The 16,469-nt window shown below is 36.7% G+C and overlaps 1 protein-coding gene across 1 annotated transcript; it reads left to right on the top strand.

Annotated features, from left to right (window-relative positions):
• Window positions 1–629: 629 nt before the first annotated feature.
• LOC137734054 (two-component response regulator-like PRR37) lies at window positions 630–11,901 on the top strand. Its single transcript, XM_068473309.1, has 9 exons — window positions 630–1,031; window positions 1,533–1,912; window positions 2,611–2,772; window positions 2,880–3,013; window positions 3,171–3,341; window positions 9,920–10,016; window positions 10,102–10,558; window positions 10,652–11,438; window positions 11,542–11,901. Exons 2-9 carry the CDS (start codon window positions 1,606–1,608, stop codon window positions 11,647–11,649), a joined length of 2,223 nt encoding a protein of 740 aa, XP_068329410.1. The 5' UTR covers window positions 630–1,031; window positions 1,533–1,605; the 3' UTR covers window positions 11,650–11,901.
• Window positions 11,902–16,469: the final 4,568 nt, after the last annotated feature.

Raw genomic sequence — 16,469 nt, forward strand, 5'->3', positions numbered from 1 at the left:
ATATTATTAGATCGTAGTATTAAGTTACTTTACTGTTTAAATACATAACAGTTATTTATGCTAAATGACCCAAACATTTAAAACGGTGCTGAATAACCTAAACATTTAAAACGGAAAATTGATGACGTGGGATTTCAAGCAGATATTTTTACGATGACGTGGACCATTCGGTGAGGGAGGGCATTTTGGTCGGCTCCGGGTCTGCTGTCCCGAAAGTGGCGTCTCCTTCATGTCTCCTTCTGCTCTGACTGCATAACCAGGGGGAGGCGGAGGGGGAGGGGGTGGGTGGGGACTGGAAATGGGGAGTTGTTTCTGCTTTTTTTTTTTTTTTTTTTGACTTTTTTTTTTTTTAATTTAGTAAAAGTTAACATAGTTAAATTAGAATTAAGGGGCTTTTTGAAATGAGTCCAAAATAACTAAAAATTGAACTTATTTCAAAAAATCCAAAGCAACTAAAAATTGAATATATTTCAAAAAGTAATATATAAAATTAGACTTATTTTAATTTTTTTCTAGAATTTTAAGTAATAGTACACATGTCAAACAAATAATGAAGGAAACATGAAGGAGATACCACTTTTGGGACAGCAGACCCGAAGCCATTTTAGTCCTCCCACAAACAGTCTTTTACGCCGTTAGTGTTGGAACCCGCCAAATCCGTCTCCTACAACGTCGACGAATCCAAGCGTCCCATAACCTTTTACTCTCCCCAAAACTCGACACGTGTCACGCGCGAATCCGGCATGTCCTACTACCCCAGTTATCCCAGGTGGCATATGTTATCGGTGGAGTTCCCGACCACCACTACGTCCACGTCATCTACGTATAATATCTTTATCTCAATTTTCGAGACTTCCGCCTTTCCCCTGCTTCTTCTGCTCCGCCGTCTCGCTACCGCTGAAGCCGTTTTTTTTTTCTTTCTCCGATGCTTATTTTTCTCTTTGTTCTTTTGTTCTTTAGAAGAGAAAAGCCCTAACGCGCTCTCAGCTCGGAAGATTCAGACCTTCGTAGTAAAAATATCTGAATCAAAGGTGGGGATCGAGCTCAGAAAATGTCTAATTTTTTAGTATTTTTAGCTATATTTTCTGGATTTAGAGGTCTAAAATCGAAGTAATCAAATTAGTTTCTCAGTTTATTAAAATTTTAATCTTTTGACATTTTATTCAGTTTATTGTACTTGGTTTAGTTGATTTTAGTGCAGCATAGTGTTAATTTCACTTCAATTTCCTACTGTTTTTATTTTATTATTTTTTATATATCTGTTAAAGGAGCAAATCGAGCAAATCTGTTGAACTTTTGGTATGTTTGGTTGCTAAATTTGAAAATTGAGGGAGAAAAATATTTTGCTGTATCAATTTTCATGGTGAATAGAATATTGGGAAGATTGTTTGAACTTGAAGTAATCTTTGTTCTGGTTAGATAAATCAATGGGGATGAAGGGTGTTTGCTTACTTTCGAATCGATTTCATAGAGCATGTAGTTTACAATTATTTTGAATCTGATGGTTTTTATTGAGCTTTACTCCATTTTAGGTCTTGTTAATGCTTGTATCTTGAAGACAACGGGATGTGCAACGTGATCCCGTTGTCTCTTTGAATCTAATTTATGGGGGAAGTTGGGATGAGTAGCAATAGTCCTGTTACCAAAGAGCGTGCGGAAGTAAATTGCCACATTCAAGATGAGAACAAGGAAACTAAGGATGGGGTTATGGGAGAGGGGCGAGGGCTCCCAAAAGAAGATGATTTTTGGGATAATGCGGACTTGCTAGGCGTACATGATGGGCGGGCAGAACAACAGCTCCAAGGGTGGGAGGAGTTCTTATCTGTAAGGTCTCTGAAGGTTCTGCTAGTGGAAAATGATGATGGAACTCGTAATATTCTTCGTGCTTTACTGCAAAATTGTGGCTACGAAGGTTAGTATAATGCAACACATGAGATCCTATGTGTAGGACTAGGATCAGTTGAAGTGTACTGGTGTAGATCTTTGTATGACATGATATTTCAAGTTTATAGGTGGCTTTCAGTTGTATGATCGATCAATATACGTGTAGATTTCAGTAAAAGTATTTTAGTTGTAAAAGTTAAAAGGCTGCAATTAGTATTTAGTATTTTTTTAATACTAAACAAGAATGTTTATTTTGTAACACACTCACCCTTGTATTGTGGAATTTAGGTTTTTTTTGTTTACAAAGGATAAAAAAAAAAAAACCTTAATCCACTAAGAATTAAGGCATTTAATTTCATCCTTGTGCGCTGCCGACGATCTCAGACTCCGGTGCTTAATCCACTAAGGTTGTCAGTAACTGAGGCATCTACGATCTCAGACAATAATACAAATTATGTAGTCTTCAAATCAAAGGCTTTCCTTATGATGTTAAAGTTGTGACTGAAAACATTTTTGCAATCGTAAAAATAGATTTTGTGATTCTAATTTTCATATGCTTTAGAGTTGAGGGTTCTTTGAGAAAGTTCACTTTGCAAGAGTAATAGACTCGATAGTTCACTTCCAATTATCTTAAATAATTTGGGAAAATAAGGCTAATTTCCATTTCCTGTAATTGCTTTTTTCTTTTTTTTTTGGTAAAATTAACATTATATTCGATCTTTGCAGTAATAGAGGCAGATAATGGTATACGAGCTTGGGAAATCTTAGAAGATCTTACAACTCATGTTGATCTTATTTTGAGTGAGGTTGTCATGCCCAGTTTGTCAGGCATGGATCTCCTGACCAAGATAATGGACCACAAAAGTCGCAAGAATATTCCTGTAATTAGTAAGTATACTTTTACATTTTTACTCAGGCGAACATAATACTGATTTACCTATAGTACTTTTAGAAGGTCGATACTTTAGCTACTGAACCTGTTGTGTTTTGTGCAGTGATGTCGAGTCAAGATTCTATGAGTACAGTTATCAGGTGTTTATCGATGGGCGCAGTTGACTTTCTATTGAAGCCTATTCGAAAGAATGAACTCAAAAACCTCTGGCGGCATATGTGGAGGAAATGCCACAGGGTAAGTGGCTCTAGTTATTACATTTTATGTATGATACTATGTCGTGGAACTATTGTTTTCATTTTGGATTTCGTTTATACATTCAAGCATCAGTGCATCACCAGAGCACATGCAGAATTTTGATATCTATTTTTTCGCTCATTACTCATCCTTTCAGCAATCTAGTGGTAGTGGGAGTGCAAGTGATATCAGAACTCAGAAATCTACAGAGTCGTCAAGTTTTGAGGAGTCAGACAAGAACACTGGCAGTAATTGTGATGATAACATCGGCCTTGGAAACATTGGTCTGACTGATAGGGATGAAGGTGACAATGGAAGTGGCACTGAGGTATGAATTCGTCCGGTCTAGGATCTTTCTGGTTCTACGTTTTTAATCATTTATCCTCTCTTGGCTGGTTTATTCTATTTCATTTATCAAGTATGTTAGGTGTTGATTGGTAAGTATCAGTCAGCTTACTAATTGCCTTCACTTTACTATCATATAAAAGAGTAAACTAACGTTTGAATTCTTTTTCATTGCACTCGATTTGAATATATGTACACATAACATTTAATCACGAACTTGAGTAAAATTAAACGTAATTTAAACCGGAAAGATAAATGATCATTTGCAGTAAAAAATACCTTTTCATGTTGAGGTTGTTTGGCTGCAATGTTCTGTGCCACCCAGAACGAAAAGTGATATCCCAAAAGATCTTTCTGGAGAAGCTTCATCAAAGGAATCGTTATATGCAGACTGGAGTTGCAAAGCACTTAAGCTACTATATCATGTTTCACCGTTGTGTGAGAAAAAGAAGATGCTTTAAACGAATTGAATATAATATAAGTCAGACGTCAAATATAACTTGCTCGGATCTCATTGAAGCTCTTCCATTCCAATAACATAATATAGCAATCCTCTACTTTTCGAATCACATTTGCTCTATCCACCCCATGTAGCAATCCTCAACTTAGGACAAGATTAATGTTGTGTTCCTTTGAAGTGCAAAAATAAGGATAGTATAGTGGCACAAGTAAGGGTGTCGAACCACAGGGACTACAAATTACTAGCTTGATGTGAACCCTAACTAAACAATGAAAATGCAAACTGAATTTAGATTTTTCAATTGAAAGTTTAAATAACTTAAAAATGCAAGAAAGATAAAGATAAATGATATATTGATTCAGAAATAATGGGAATGGAACTAAGGATACCGATTTCACCGTTGCAAGTCAATTCCATGAAAATTAAGTCAAAACGCATTCAACTCTCCAATCTACAACTATGGTTCGTTTTACTTATTTATGATCATCCATTTGATGTGTGGTTGTAATCAAGTACTCCTAATCTGCAACCTAGTTGTGATGTTCAACTTAGATTACCAACTAAGAATCCATTAAGAACAAGAAAACTTCAAAAAACCAAAGAAATCACATGGCAGGATGTATGCATAGCAGTTTCTTTATTCATTCACATGTCTACCAAGATTAAGCATGATGTGTACTTTAACCTTGATCAAATAATTTATAAGCAGCCCTAATGGTGATCAAACATTAAGATTAACAAACATATTAAACTATAAAATCAGTGAATGAGACAAGAACACAGATTGGTGAATCGAATACTTTAACTTAATAACATAGAATAGTTTTGTAAGGCTACATTGAAATCCCCAATTATGAACTTAATTACACAACATGATTACAGAATATATAAATATCAAGAACAACATGAATGAAACTAAAGTTCATAGAAGAAACCCCCTTGAAGCAATTCTGATGTTGAAATCCTTCAAGAACAGCGCGGCTGCGTGGTTTCTTCGGTGGCAGTGGATGGTGAAGGGAAATAGGGTTTTGTTTCTGGTAGAAAGGCTAAAGAAAGAGAAGAGAGAGAGCTCTAGGCGACCCCCAAGGGGGGCTTGTGAAAAAGTGATCTGAAACCCTAATATTTATATGCTAAATGGGGCTGTAGCTGATTGCAAGGTGATCCTAACCATTAAGCCAAAGTTTTGAACGTTTTTCCTTATTTGGCTCCTCTAAATCAGGCTAGATATTCCAATTCTTTTTCCATTTTGCTCCTGGTCTTCTAACAAGCCAGATTTATTTTGGATTCTTTATTTAGGCTTCAAAACAGACCACTAAACTTTTTTCCACGTTTGAATAAGGATCAGCTCCAAAAGGGGCATGTTTTCACTTCTTTTGCCCTCAAATTGATCCTAAAGTACATGTAACTGCACACTAACACAAAATAGGGTAAAATTCAACCAGTTTAACTCAAAAACATCACAAAGAGACTAGAAATGGATGGTAAAAATGCATGAAATATATTAGTTATCAAATACCCCCAAACCTAGTTTTGCTAGTCCTCGAGCAAAACTATAACTAAAAACACACAAAAACAATAAAATCTAACTATACCACTTTCGTTGGCTAAACGATTGCACTGAACATGTGCAACAAGCCTTTAAACCTCTAGGTGTCCCTAGTCGGAAGAGTTGTGTCTCCTAAGGATTTATAGTGATGACACCCACAAACATCTACAGACTCTGCAAACAAATTGGTTAAAGCATACTTAAAACAAACTAATAAGAACCAATGAAAGCTTAGTCATACGTTCAAACCAAAAGTCCGCCACTTCAAAGAATCGTATCATGTGTAAAGTGTAAAAATATTACTCCATGACTCATGACTTCAAAGACACCATACTCAAATGCTAAAGATAGAATTCGCCTCATCTCTATTCCTCTCAGATATCACTCAAATTTTCAGATCCTAAGGTGTAGTCTCTCCACAAACATATGTGAATAAAATTATGTAAAAGGGAATCAAAATTCTCACATATGAAATATGAAATAAAAGCAGAATTTCTGAACATATCTCATGAAATGAATCGACCACTAAGAATGTGGATAACACACATACTTACCATCACCCATGAATACATCCTCAAAGATCAGCTAGGTCTTTCACACGATTGTAATGTAAGGCTTAGGTGGGGCTATGAAAGAATGGATAGGAAATACTAGAGCTTGGGACATACCAAAGTGTCTTTGTTGTGAAACCAGCAAGCTCTCCTCTTGAATTGATCTTTGTTGTTTATTCTTGGAGTCCAGGACCCATGCATGATAATGGGAAGATTTGGGAATTGCTTCTTCTCTGATTTTTTTTTAACTTTTTTTTTTCTTTCTATTTTTGCAATTCCAGCACATATTACCTCGATACACGCCACATTCTTGATCTAGAGCTCAATCTATCTATGTCTTCATCACTTTGGTATTCCCCAAACTATAGGGTATGGCTTAATGGGCTAAGTATCTTTGATTGAGATGAAATGGTAGGGAAATATAGTGGTGAGAAAAGAAAAAGGCTAAAAGTGTTTGGCTTCAAAACGGGGGGTAATGACACACACATAAAGGCAAGGAATTTGGCCTTTTGGTGGTTTAAACATGCATAGTCTAACATTGTCTCATTGAGTTCATTCATGAGTGATACCAAACACATGGTATCTGCAAAAGAGAATAATTCTTAGTATTCAATCAAACAGAAATAAGAGATAATTTAAAGTGAAATTGAAAGAAAAAGATAGGAGCAAAAACACTTTAAACCCTCTCAAAGAAGCAAATAGGCTCAAAATAACTCACTAGGGTAGTCTCCACTATTCTTCTTCCAGAATTTGAGCATGGTACTTTTACCATCATAATTCCAAGAGTAACAGTTTTGTAAAACAAAAATAAGATACGAAACTTTTTCATGACAACACGGTAGTTTCATTTGTAAACATAGCCCTCATATACATTCACATTAGTAAGCAAAAGTAAACTTAACCAAAACTAAAAACAAACGAAAATTTTCAATCCCACACCCCCAAACCTAAACTAAGCATTGTCCTCAATGCTTAAAAATGAATGGAATGAATGCAGTGCAAATAGGCAGTGTGTGGAATAAAATAAAACTAAAAGACACAAATAAAAGGAAAAAACACAAACCCAGCTAGGTTGCCTCCTAGCAAGCGCTTTATTTAACGTCTAGGCAAGACGCGGTGGGTCTGATGGATGAATGCCTAGGGTGGCAAGAAGGCAAGACGCGGTGGGTCTGAATAGGGTGGCAGGAAGGCAAGGTACCCCCGAACCTTGGTCGAAAGAAGTGGTTTCTTTTGAGGGACTTTGAATATGGTGCGTTGAATTTCCATAATGACTTGATTGTGATGGTGTTTTCGTCTCTCCTTGCGAAGAAGCATATCCTCAAAAATTGTTGAAGATGTGGCTGGAGCAATGATTTCAATGGATGCGTTTGTGGCTGCTAAGGATGAATGAAATTCGTTCAAGGCAGCAATCTCATCGTTTAGCTCCGAATCTTCTTTTTTATGGTGAATGGGTAGCAATGATTTGTCATCCAACTTCAATATATTTTCCTCTTGATATGGTAGCAAATCATCTCCAAAAGACTCCAAAGATGGCACCTGCAAAGATGTAAAACAACAGGGAGAATCCAACATAACTTTTGAAAAAAATTCAAGCAAATTAGGAAAGAAATTCAAGTTCAAGATCTTCTCTATGTATATAGACACAACTAGATTCCAATGATTGTTCAATGTTCACATCTTAACCATCACCCCAAGGTTGTTGTTCATTTAACACTTGGACAATCTGCCCCAATTGAATTTCCAACTTGGTAAGTGCAGTGGAGTGTTCTTGAATCATGCTACTCGTTGATTGTTGAAATTGTAAAGTGCTTTGAGCAAGTAGCTCCAAAGTGTCCTCCAATGAAGTTTCAAAGGGGGTCTGCTCTGGGAGAGGTGCAAATGCTTGATTTGGAGCTTCCATACTGCTCCAAGATTCATGATTAGGGTTTCTCCAAACAGAGCTATATGTGTTTGACAATGGATGCAATGGCTCTTGGTTAGAGAAACACATACGGTGTGAGTGCTCTTAGACAAACGTAGGAAACTCATCTCTCCTTGGGTAGAATTGAAGAGGATGGCCAGTTTTTGGGCAAATGGACATTCGCCATATATCTCTCTATAACACCTGAAATCAAACAACCTAAAATGTAAATTAAAAATCTGAACTAAGAAAAGAAAAACGGATAGGGTTTATAAAGCAAGCAATTATAGGGGACTGAAATCAGTCCCTGGCAACAGCACCAAAATTTTGTTGTGTTCCTTTCAAGTGCAAAAATAAGGATAGTATAGTGGCACAAGTAAGGGTGTCGAACCACAAGAACTGATTAGACATCTACAAATTACTAGCTTGATATGAACCCTAACTAAACAATGAAAATGTAAACTGAATTTAGATTTTTCAATTAAAAGTTTAAATAACTTAAAAATGCAAGAAAGATAAAGATAAATGATAGGTTGATTCAGAAATAATGGGAATGGAACTAGGGATGCCGATTTCACCATTACAAGTCAGTTCCATGAAAATTAAGTCAAAACGCCTTCAACTCTCCAATTTGCAACTAGGGTTCGTTTTACTTATATATGATCATCCATTTGATGTGTGGTTGTGATCAAGTGCTCCTAATTTGCAACCTAGTGGCGATGTTCAACTTAGATTACCAACTAAGAATCCATTAAGAACAATAAAACTTCAAAGAACCAAAGAAATCACATGGCAGGATGTATGCATAGTAGTTTCTTCATTCATTCACATGTCTACCAAGATTAAGCATGATGTGTACTATAACCTTGATCAAATAATTCATAAGCAGCCCTAATGGTGATCAAACATTAAGATTAACAAACACATTAAACTATAAAATCAGTGAATGAAACAAGAACACAGATTGTTGAATCGAATACTTTAACTTAATAACGTAGAATAGTTTTGTAAGGCTACATTGAAATCCCTAGCTATGAACTTAATTACACAACATGATTACAGAAAATATAAATATCAAGAACAACAGGAGTGAAACTAAAGTTCATAGAAGAAACCCCCTTGAAGCAATTCTGATGTTGAAATCCTTCAAGAACAGCACGGCTGCGTGGTTTCTTCGGTGGCAGCGGATGGTGAAGGGAAATAGGGTTTTGTTTCTGGTAGAAAGGCTAAAGAAAGAGAGGAGAGAGACCTCTGGGCAACCCCCAAGGGGGGCTTGTGGAAAAGTAATTTGAAACCCTAATATTTATAGGTTAAATGGGGTTGTAGCTGATTGCAAGGTGATCCCAACCATTAAGCCAAAGTTTTGAACGTTTTTCCTTATTTGGCTCCTCCAAATTAGGCTAGATATTCCAATTCTTTTCCCATTCTGCTCCTGGTCTTTTAACAAACCAAATTTGTCTTGGATTCTTTATTTGGGCTTCAAGACAGGCCACTAAACTTCTTTCCATGTTTGAATAAGGATTAGCTCCAAAAAGGGCATGTTTTCACATCTTTTGCCCTCAAATTGATCTTAAAGTACATGTAACTGCACACTAACACAAAATAGGGTAAAATGCAACCAGTTTAACTCAAAAACATCACAAAGAGACTAGAAATGGATGGTATAAATGCATGAAATATATGAGTTATCAATTAAGCATCTGAGATAGGGACAATAGTAGGAAAATAAGTATGGGATATCACGAAAACTATATGATGGTTTTTAAGACAGGTAAACCGAGTAAGATAATGTAAGATGAATTCGGTGTGTACTCTTCTAACATATTGCAGGACAGAGGCTTATAATATTAATTATCTAGACTGGTGTTAGCTTACTTCGCAGCAGCTGCGAACCTGGAGAAGACCAGGCAGTGCACACAATTGAGAAATATCGAAACCAATGGCATGAATACAGTTAAAAGAAGAGCTTGGTAGCTGGATATCTTCCTTTATGTTGGATCTGTTTACGTAATTCATACATTTATGCATAAAGTTATATGCGAGATAGGAGAGTAGGAGAGGCACTGATCAATTTCCAAGCATTAGCTTGGATTTATTTTTTCAGATCACTCAGGCTAATCCTTCAAGGGCTGACACATTTGGCAATGACGGGGTGCCTGCATTTAAAACTAGCGAGTGCGAAGGCCAGGATGAAGAGCTTGGTAGGCATCTTGGTTCTAATTATCTATTGGTTTCCTTTTCTCCGTCTTTTTGCTAGTTAAAAGGTTGCTAGCTTTTTATCTTCAGATGAGATTGTCGTGGGTAAAGAAGACTTGGCTGTAGGACTTCCGAGAACTTCAGTTTTGCAGCTTGATGAACCAAAAGAAAAAGGGTTAACCAACATGGCCAGCGCTACTAAAAACAAACTTTCAGAAACTGACTCAATGATCGGAGGTGAACAAATAGAGAAGGGACAACCAGAGCTCAACAATGAAAAACCAAATCGGGAATTGAGAAACCAGGCTGCTGATCTAATGGGTTGCATCGGTAACAGTACCACCGATCCTCAGATGCAATGTGTTATGTTTGACAGCCCAAATGGTGTCTCCAAGGTTCCAGAGACAAAAGCTAAGACCATCCATGACAGTAAAGAAACTCCTTCTCTTGAGCTCACTTTAATGACGCAGAGAGATGTTCGAAATACTGGGTTCAGTGGTCATGATCGAAATGTTCTGAGACATTCAGACAATTCAGCCTTTTTAAGGTATGCAGATACTCAGAAATTGAATCACAGTCATCTCTAACGACGTTTAAGTCAACTTTTTCTACTCTGAAAATATTTTTTCGTACTGCGCAGGTACAACTTTCCTACAAATTCTAAGCAGGCCCCATCTGGGAATGTTGGTAGCTATTCTTCTCTCGATAATAGCTCAGGGGCAGCAAAAGCAAAATTATTTCAAAATTTTCAATATAATTCGTATGGCACTCCTCTCTACCAGCGTTCCAATGGCTCTAGCAATAACAATGACACTGGCTCTGCCACAAATAAGTTCTTTATCAATGAAGAGGCATCCGAAGACAAGGCAGAGCCGGGATCAACAATGAAATGTCTCCACGAATCCTCTGTCTTCCAACCAGACCATAACAGGACTATGGCGTATAACCAGCCAATAGAACATGGTTATGCCGATGCTGCAGTCCATAACACAACTTTGTCACAAGGATGGAACATGAATCAGCATGTGCAAGTGCATCAGCAGCACCATATGTATAACGTGCGTCAGCATCAGCAGATACTGAATAATGATGATTTGACACTGAAAAATCTGGCGGCAGCAGCTCCACTTTGCGGGTCATCCGATGTGCAGTGTGCACCAATGGAAGAGAATGTTGGCAGTAACAGTTTGCACGGGTGTGCCTTAGAAAGAAACAACAGTAGCAACGGGCAGAGTGGGGGTAGCTTTGCCATAAATTCTAGGGGAACTTACACGGAATCTGGTAAGGACATAGCTGGAGAAGAAGGAACCATCAGTGCAACTGAAAATGGGAGCAAAAGTGGAGTTGATCAAAACCGTCGTGCACAAAGAGAGGCTGCTTTGCATAAATTCCGCCAGAAGAGGAAAGATAGATGTTTCGAGAAGAAGGTAACTCTAGTCGTGTTTTGAGTTTTCAGTTTTGTCATATGTAATTCTTACCTGTATGGTTAATTCAGTTGAGTATTTACCAGAAAATCTTCACCCTTTTCAGGTGAGATACCAGAGCAGGAAAAAACTGGCGGAACAAAGGCCGCGTGTTCGTGGACAGTTTGTTCGACAGGTGGTAAATGAAAACAAAGGCAACGACACAGATAGCTAAGCTGACTAGTGGTTTTGTACATGAGAACAGCACTATAGCTATGTATACCGGATGGAGCATCTGTTTCCTTGATGCAGGATACGGGCATACAACATTCGGCATTCAAAAGTATATAGAACTGATATGGTTAAAGACTAGATTTACTGCGCGGGGACAACATAACACGCATGGATTTATGTTTATTGCTTTTTGAATCGAACAATTTCTTTTGCGATTATTACTGAATGGGTTTTATGTTAATGGATTTATATATGTTCCTCGAATCAAACGATGAAAACCTCGTACATTCAAACAGAACAGAGATTGCACTTTGCACTCGTAATTCATATTGTCCAGCGGCTAGCCTAGGGAGCCGCTCGACAATATGAATTATGAAAAAGCAAATTGGGTGCCTTAACATCATCAGGTCAGCCTCACCCAACAGGATCCTCTCCGGATTCTTTTGGTGAGGATATTGAGGATCTGTGAATCGTGCTCGTTCATCGTACATCGTGCGATCAGTTTTTGTCAAGTATTGTTTGTGTTTAATTTTAAATAAAAATATTTAAAATAATTTTTTAGTGTACGATATACAATAAACGAACATGATTGTCAGATTTCCGGATCCTCAATATCCGGATTCCAGCCTTACTATTATTCACAATGCAAAACATGTGCTAATTATCCAAAAACGTTTCTTTTAATTCGGGCTACAAACCTTCTGTATCAGCAGACTCAGCACCCTACACCCACTCCGGTCACCCTCTCTATCGGCAGACTCAGCACCTGCACAGTGCGCACACATCCCTGGCGCCGTCGGTGTCGGGCTACTCTTGTCGCTTATTGACGGAGGGGAAGGTGGTGGTGAAATGACCGGTCAAATCATCAATAACGTTGACCACTGATCACACAGAAGACAAGATTAATTGCATGTACAAAGTTAATTAGAATCTATTTTAATGCAAAAATAAATCACAAATGAAAGAGAAAAGGGAGAGAGGTAACGAACACTTGAATTTTGTGAGGGAGAGAAATGGTTCGGCGGACTGACTTCCATTCCATCAAGCAATTGAAAGACCGACTCATTAAAACTGTGTCAGGTGCGTTTACCCTCGTAAAATATCGTTCGGCAGAAGAAAATATGCGGTGAGTGGTTTAGTTGGTAATGATCATTCCTTCGTTATATCAGGCCTAAGTTTAACTCACAATCTCTTTTAGGATACGATTTGTAAAAAGTTTTAAAAATATTAATAATAAAATAATATCCACTTTATAACAGAGATTTGTCGTATGTCTTGATCGTTGAATAGCGTAAACTCCCCTCTCGTAGCCCTTGGATCATTTCACCTTTATGATTTACTCACAAAAATACCATGGACGACTTGCCTTGCATATTGTAGTCTCGTCCACTCGTCCGGTGGTTCCCATACCCTATCAAATCTTGGTTGTGGCCATCCGGAAAAAAGAATCTGTCCTCTTATATGAAGCACAAAATATGACTCGGTGGCCCCTATGGCCTAACTTCTATATGATTTCGTGAACATGTAGTGTGTCTGCAGCTGCATTGTTATCGTCTTTCCAAATTCCAAGACTTCGTATTTAGTTAAACAAGCCGAAACAAGTCACTTACTACGGTTTAATAGTATTTCTTTTTATTTGTAAGTGAAAGATCTTATATTCGATTCTCGTTAAAGACAAATTTGAACCACATTATTACTAGTCTATTGTGAGGGCTAAACCCACCTCTTCCTCTTAGCGTCAATAATATCGTTTATTTAAAATAAAATAAAAAAAGCCGAAACAAAATTTGGCTTAATTAAATGGACATTCCTGCCATTTAGTACTATGATTTAGTGATATTCCTCTCCACTTACAAGTAAGAGGTCTTTATATTAGATTCTCGTTAAATGTGAATTTGAATCACATTATCCCCCTCTAATGGAAGTTATTCTTTGCAAATGTGAAACTCACAAATTAAGAACTCTTAACCGCTTGAATTATCAAATTACTATTACGAGTCACATTATATTAGAGACTAATTAGTAATCACAATTCTTTTTATGTTGCAACTTATATATGCTCAACATTGTTATCTTTTTTACCATAAAATCATGGTGCAAATATTTTATTATACGGTAAAAATAAACGTCTAAATTGGAGCTCTACGAGATTAGTTTTTCATGGTTCGAGTTCTATTGCCTCAATCACTTTCTGGTTTTTATTTTTTATGTTCTCATTGTTATTATTATTATTTATTTCTCAGCTTGCTTCTGTCGATAAGTAGATTTTGTTCTTGTAATTATCTCACGTGATGTATGTGACTTGTAATAGTTAGCTTGAGTTATGGGACTCTTGTACGTATACATGTTCAACATTGTCACTCTAAATATGCAAGCAAGGAAGAAGAATGTTAAGAATTACGCACTCATTTGAAAATATTTTTTTAATGACTAAAAAAGCTTTTGGTGAGTCCCACTGTACAGGGCTTGATATTTAGTTTCCTCTTTTTCTTGTTTTTTTATTGATTTGCCTATTGTCATTTTCTGGTGCTGTGACTTCTGTAAGCTCTCCGTCATTTTAGACGAAGGGCTAAAGCACAAGTCTCTACTGCTCCGAAAACTCAGGATTCAGAGAGGTGGACAGGAAATGAATGGGGTCTCACAGAGTCCTCTAGTTCCGTTCCGGCCCTCCTACTTAGTTCCTTTAGACGTTTTGGGTGAAATTGATTTTTGGGCCAAAAATACAGTGTTTTTTTTTTTTTTTTGGGAAGAAACATCAAATATGTGTCTGTTACATGAAGCACATAAAATTTTTTTCATAATTAGCTTGGATTTTTATCAATAATTGGTTTCTGAAACATTTTCGCTAAAAACGTTTTCAGATTTTAAAAAAAATACTTCCAAATGAATCCTGCAGTGTCAAACATATATACAAAGCCAAATTGCAAACCTGTTTCGAAAACTCATCTAAAATTCATAAATCCCATTTTTGCTTATGCAGTGGAAATAAATAAACAATTAATAATTAATGCAGAACGAACTGTAATTCATTAAAAATTTAAAATCGCGATCAAACTAATCATTCGAGTCCAAAACACGATGCTCATGATTTTGCGGTAAGAAAGTAGAAATATATGAAGTAGCAGCTTCATTCATTTTTCATGGTTTTACTTCAACGGAATGAAAAGCATATATAAATTTGATAGTTTTTAGTATAATGGCGGTAAAGATGTCTGAGAATATGAATTTATCGATCCATCGCCGACTAAAATTGTGGTGTGAGATATTAGAGTGAACTAAAATTGTTCCTTGGGAAAATTTGTTTGACTAGTTCGGCAAAATGCATCATGAAAATGACATAAGTTTCCATTTACCTCCTTTCATTTATTTCATGTTTCTTCTTCTTTTGACTCGAGTTTGCTGCTTTTCATGTTTCTTCTCCCTTTTGACTCGAGTTTGCTGGTTGTCAAGAACTTAATGAGTTCGACTTCAAACTCACTCATCGCCATTGATTTCCACCTTCAACCTTACAAAGACTAATGTGTTTTGTCTTTTATGATGTGTTTACGTAAGTGTAAACAGAATTAAATCATAACTGAAAATTGCAATCATTCCAAATGTGTTTACCAACTTTTGAGAAATAAAAATACATATGGGACGCATCTAAAATAAAAAATAATATACCTGATTTTTCCAAAATCAGATTACCAAATAATATATAATATTTGGATTTTGCGAGAAAACCTCCAGAATCAGCTTTTTCTATCCAAAATATCCTTATTTATTCTCCCTCCCACCCCTGATTCAAGTGAGCACGAGAGAAGGGGAAGATTATGCAGAAAAATTACATGCAAAATCCAAATTTGCAAACGAAAAACATTAACTTTGAATTCTTATATGAGAATCAAGAAACCCCACAAACAAAAAATGCAACAGAATTTCATTTACAATCATCCCCATTTCTCAAAATAGTGAACTAGGTGTGTAATCAAACTAGAATTTAAGAGGATTTTAAAACAAATTATAGTAGTTCGGGATATTTCAGAAAAAAATTGGCATGTTTCTCTTTTAATCATGTCTCCTTCTTGTACGTAAAATAGGGAGGGACAAACTCATCAACGTTCTGATATCTCCGCAAAATTAGAAGGTAAATTCAAATCACATTGCGACTGTATTTGTTTATGAAAAAGAAATGTTGGGATCCGACTGTCCTTCAGTTATAGAAAAGATAAAAAATAAAACAAAATTGGTTCCTGATGATAGGAGAGAAGCAGATTCATTTGATTCTAGAAAAGCGCTTGTATACTATTCTAAGAGCAATTCCGAACATGCATAGAGAAACACATTGGATGGCTCTGATGGTGGCTCGGTGCCTAACTGAACGCTACTGACCATCGACATTGTCAGTCAAACAGCCTCGCTACAGCATTCACCAACAATGCAATGGAAAACAATGTGCAAATCCTCAAAGAAGTTCGGTAGAGACAGTATCTATTGCTCCCTAAGCATGTGCTAGTTAATGATAAGAGTCACATTCACTACCTTTTTATTTCGGTTTCAGTACAAGTCAAGATGCAAACAAAAAATTTATAAGAAATCTAGCATTTCCATTCATTTAAAAGAAATCTAGCATTTTCATTATGATATGAGAATTCCAGCATTCATGTCGCTACAAGAGTCTCCACAGTAGTACAACCCCTACTTTGCCCCATCCCAAAGGATCCTCAATTGCTATATTCACCCACCCTTAATTTGAAATTCCTCAAAGCATATATGGTCCTCAAGTCCTGCTACCGGGATAGAAATATTCGACACTAATTTCCTTCACTTTGAATTGAAAAT

Source organism: Pyrus communis, chromosome 5 (genome assembly GCF_963583255.1).
Source record: "Pyrus communis chromosome 5, drPyrComm1.1, whole genome shotgun sequence".
Lineage (NCBI taxonomy): Eukaryota > Viridiplantae > Streptophyta > Magnoliopsida > Rosales > Rosaceae > Pyrus > Pyrus communis.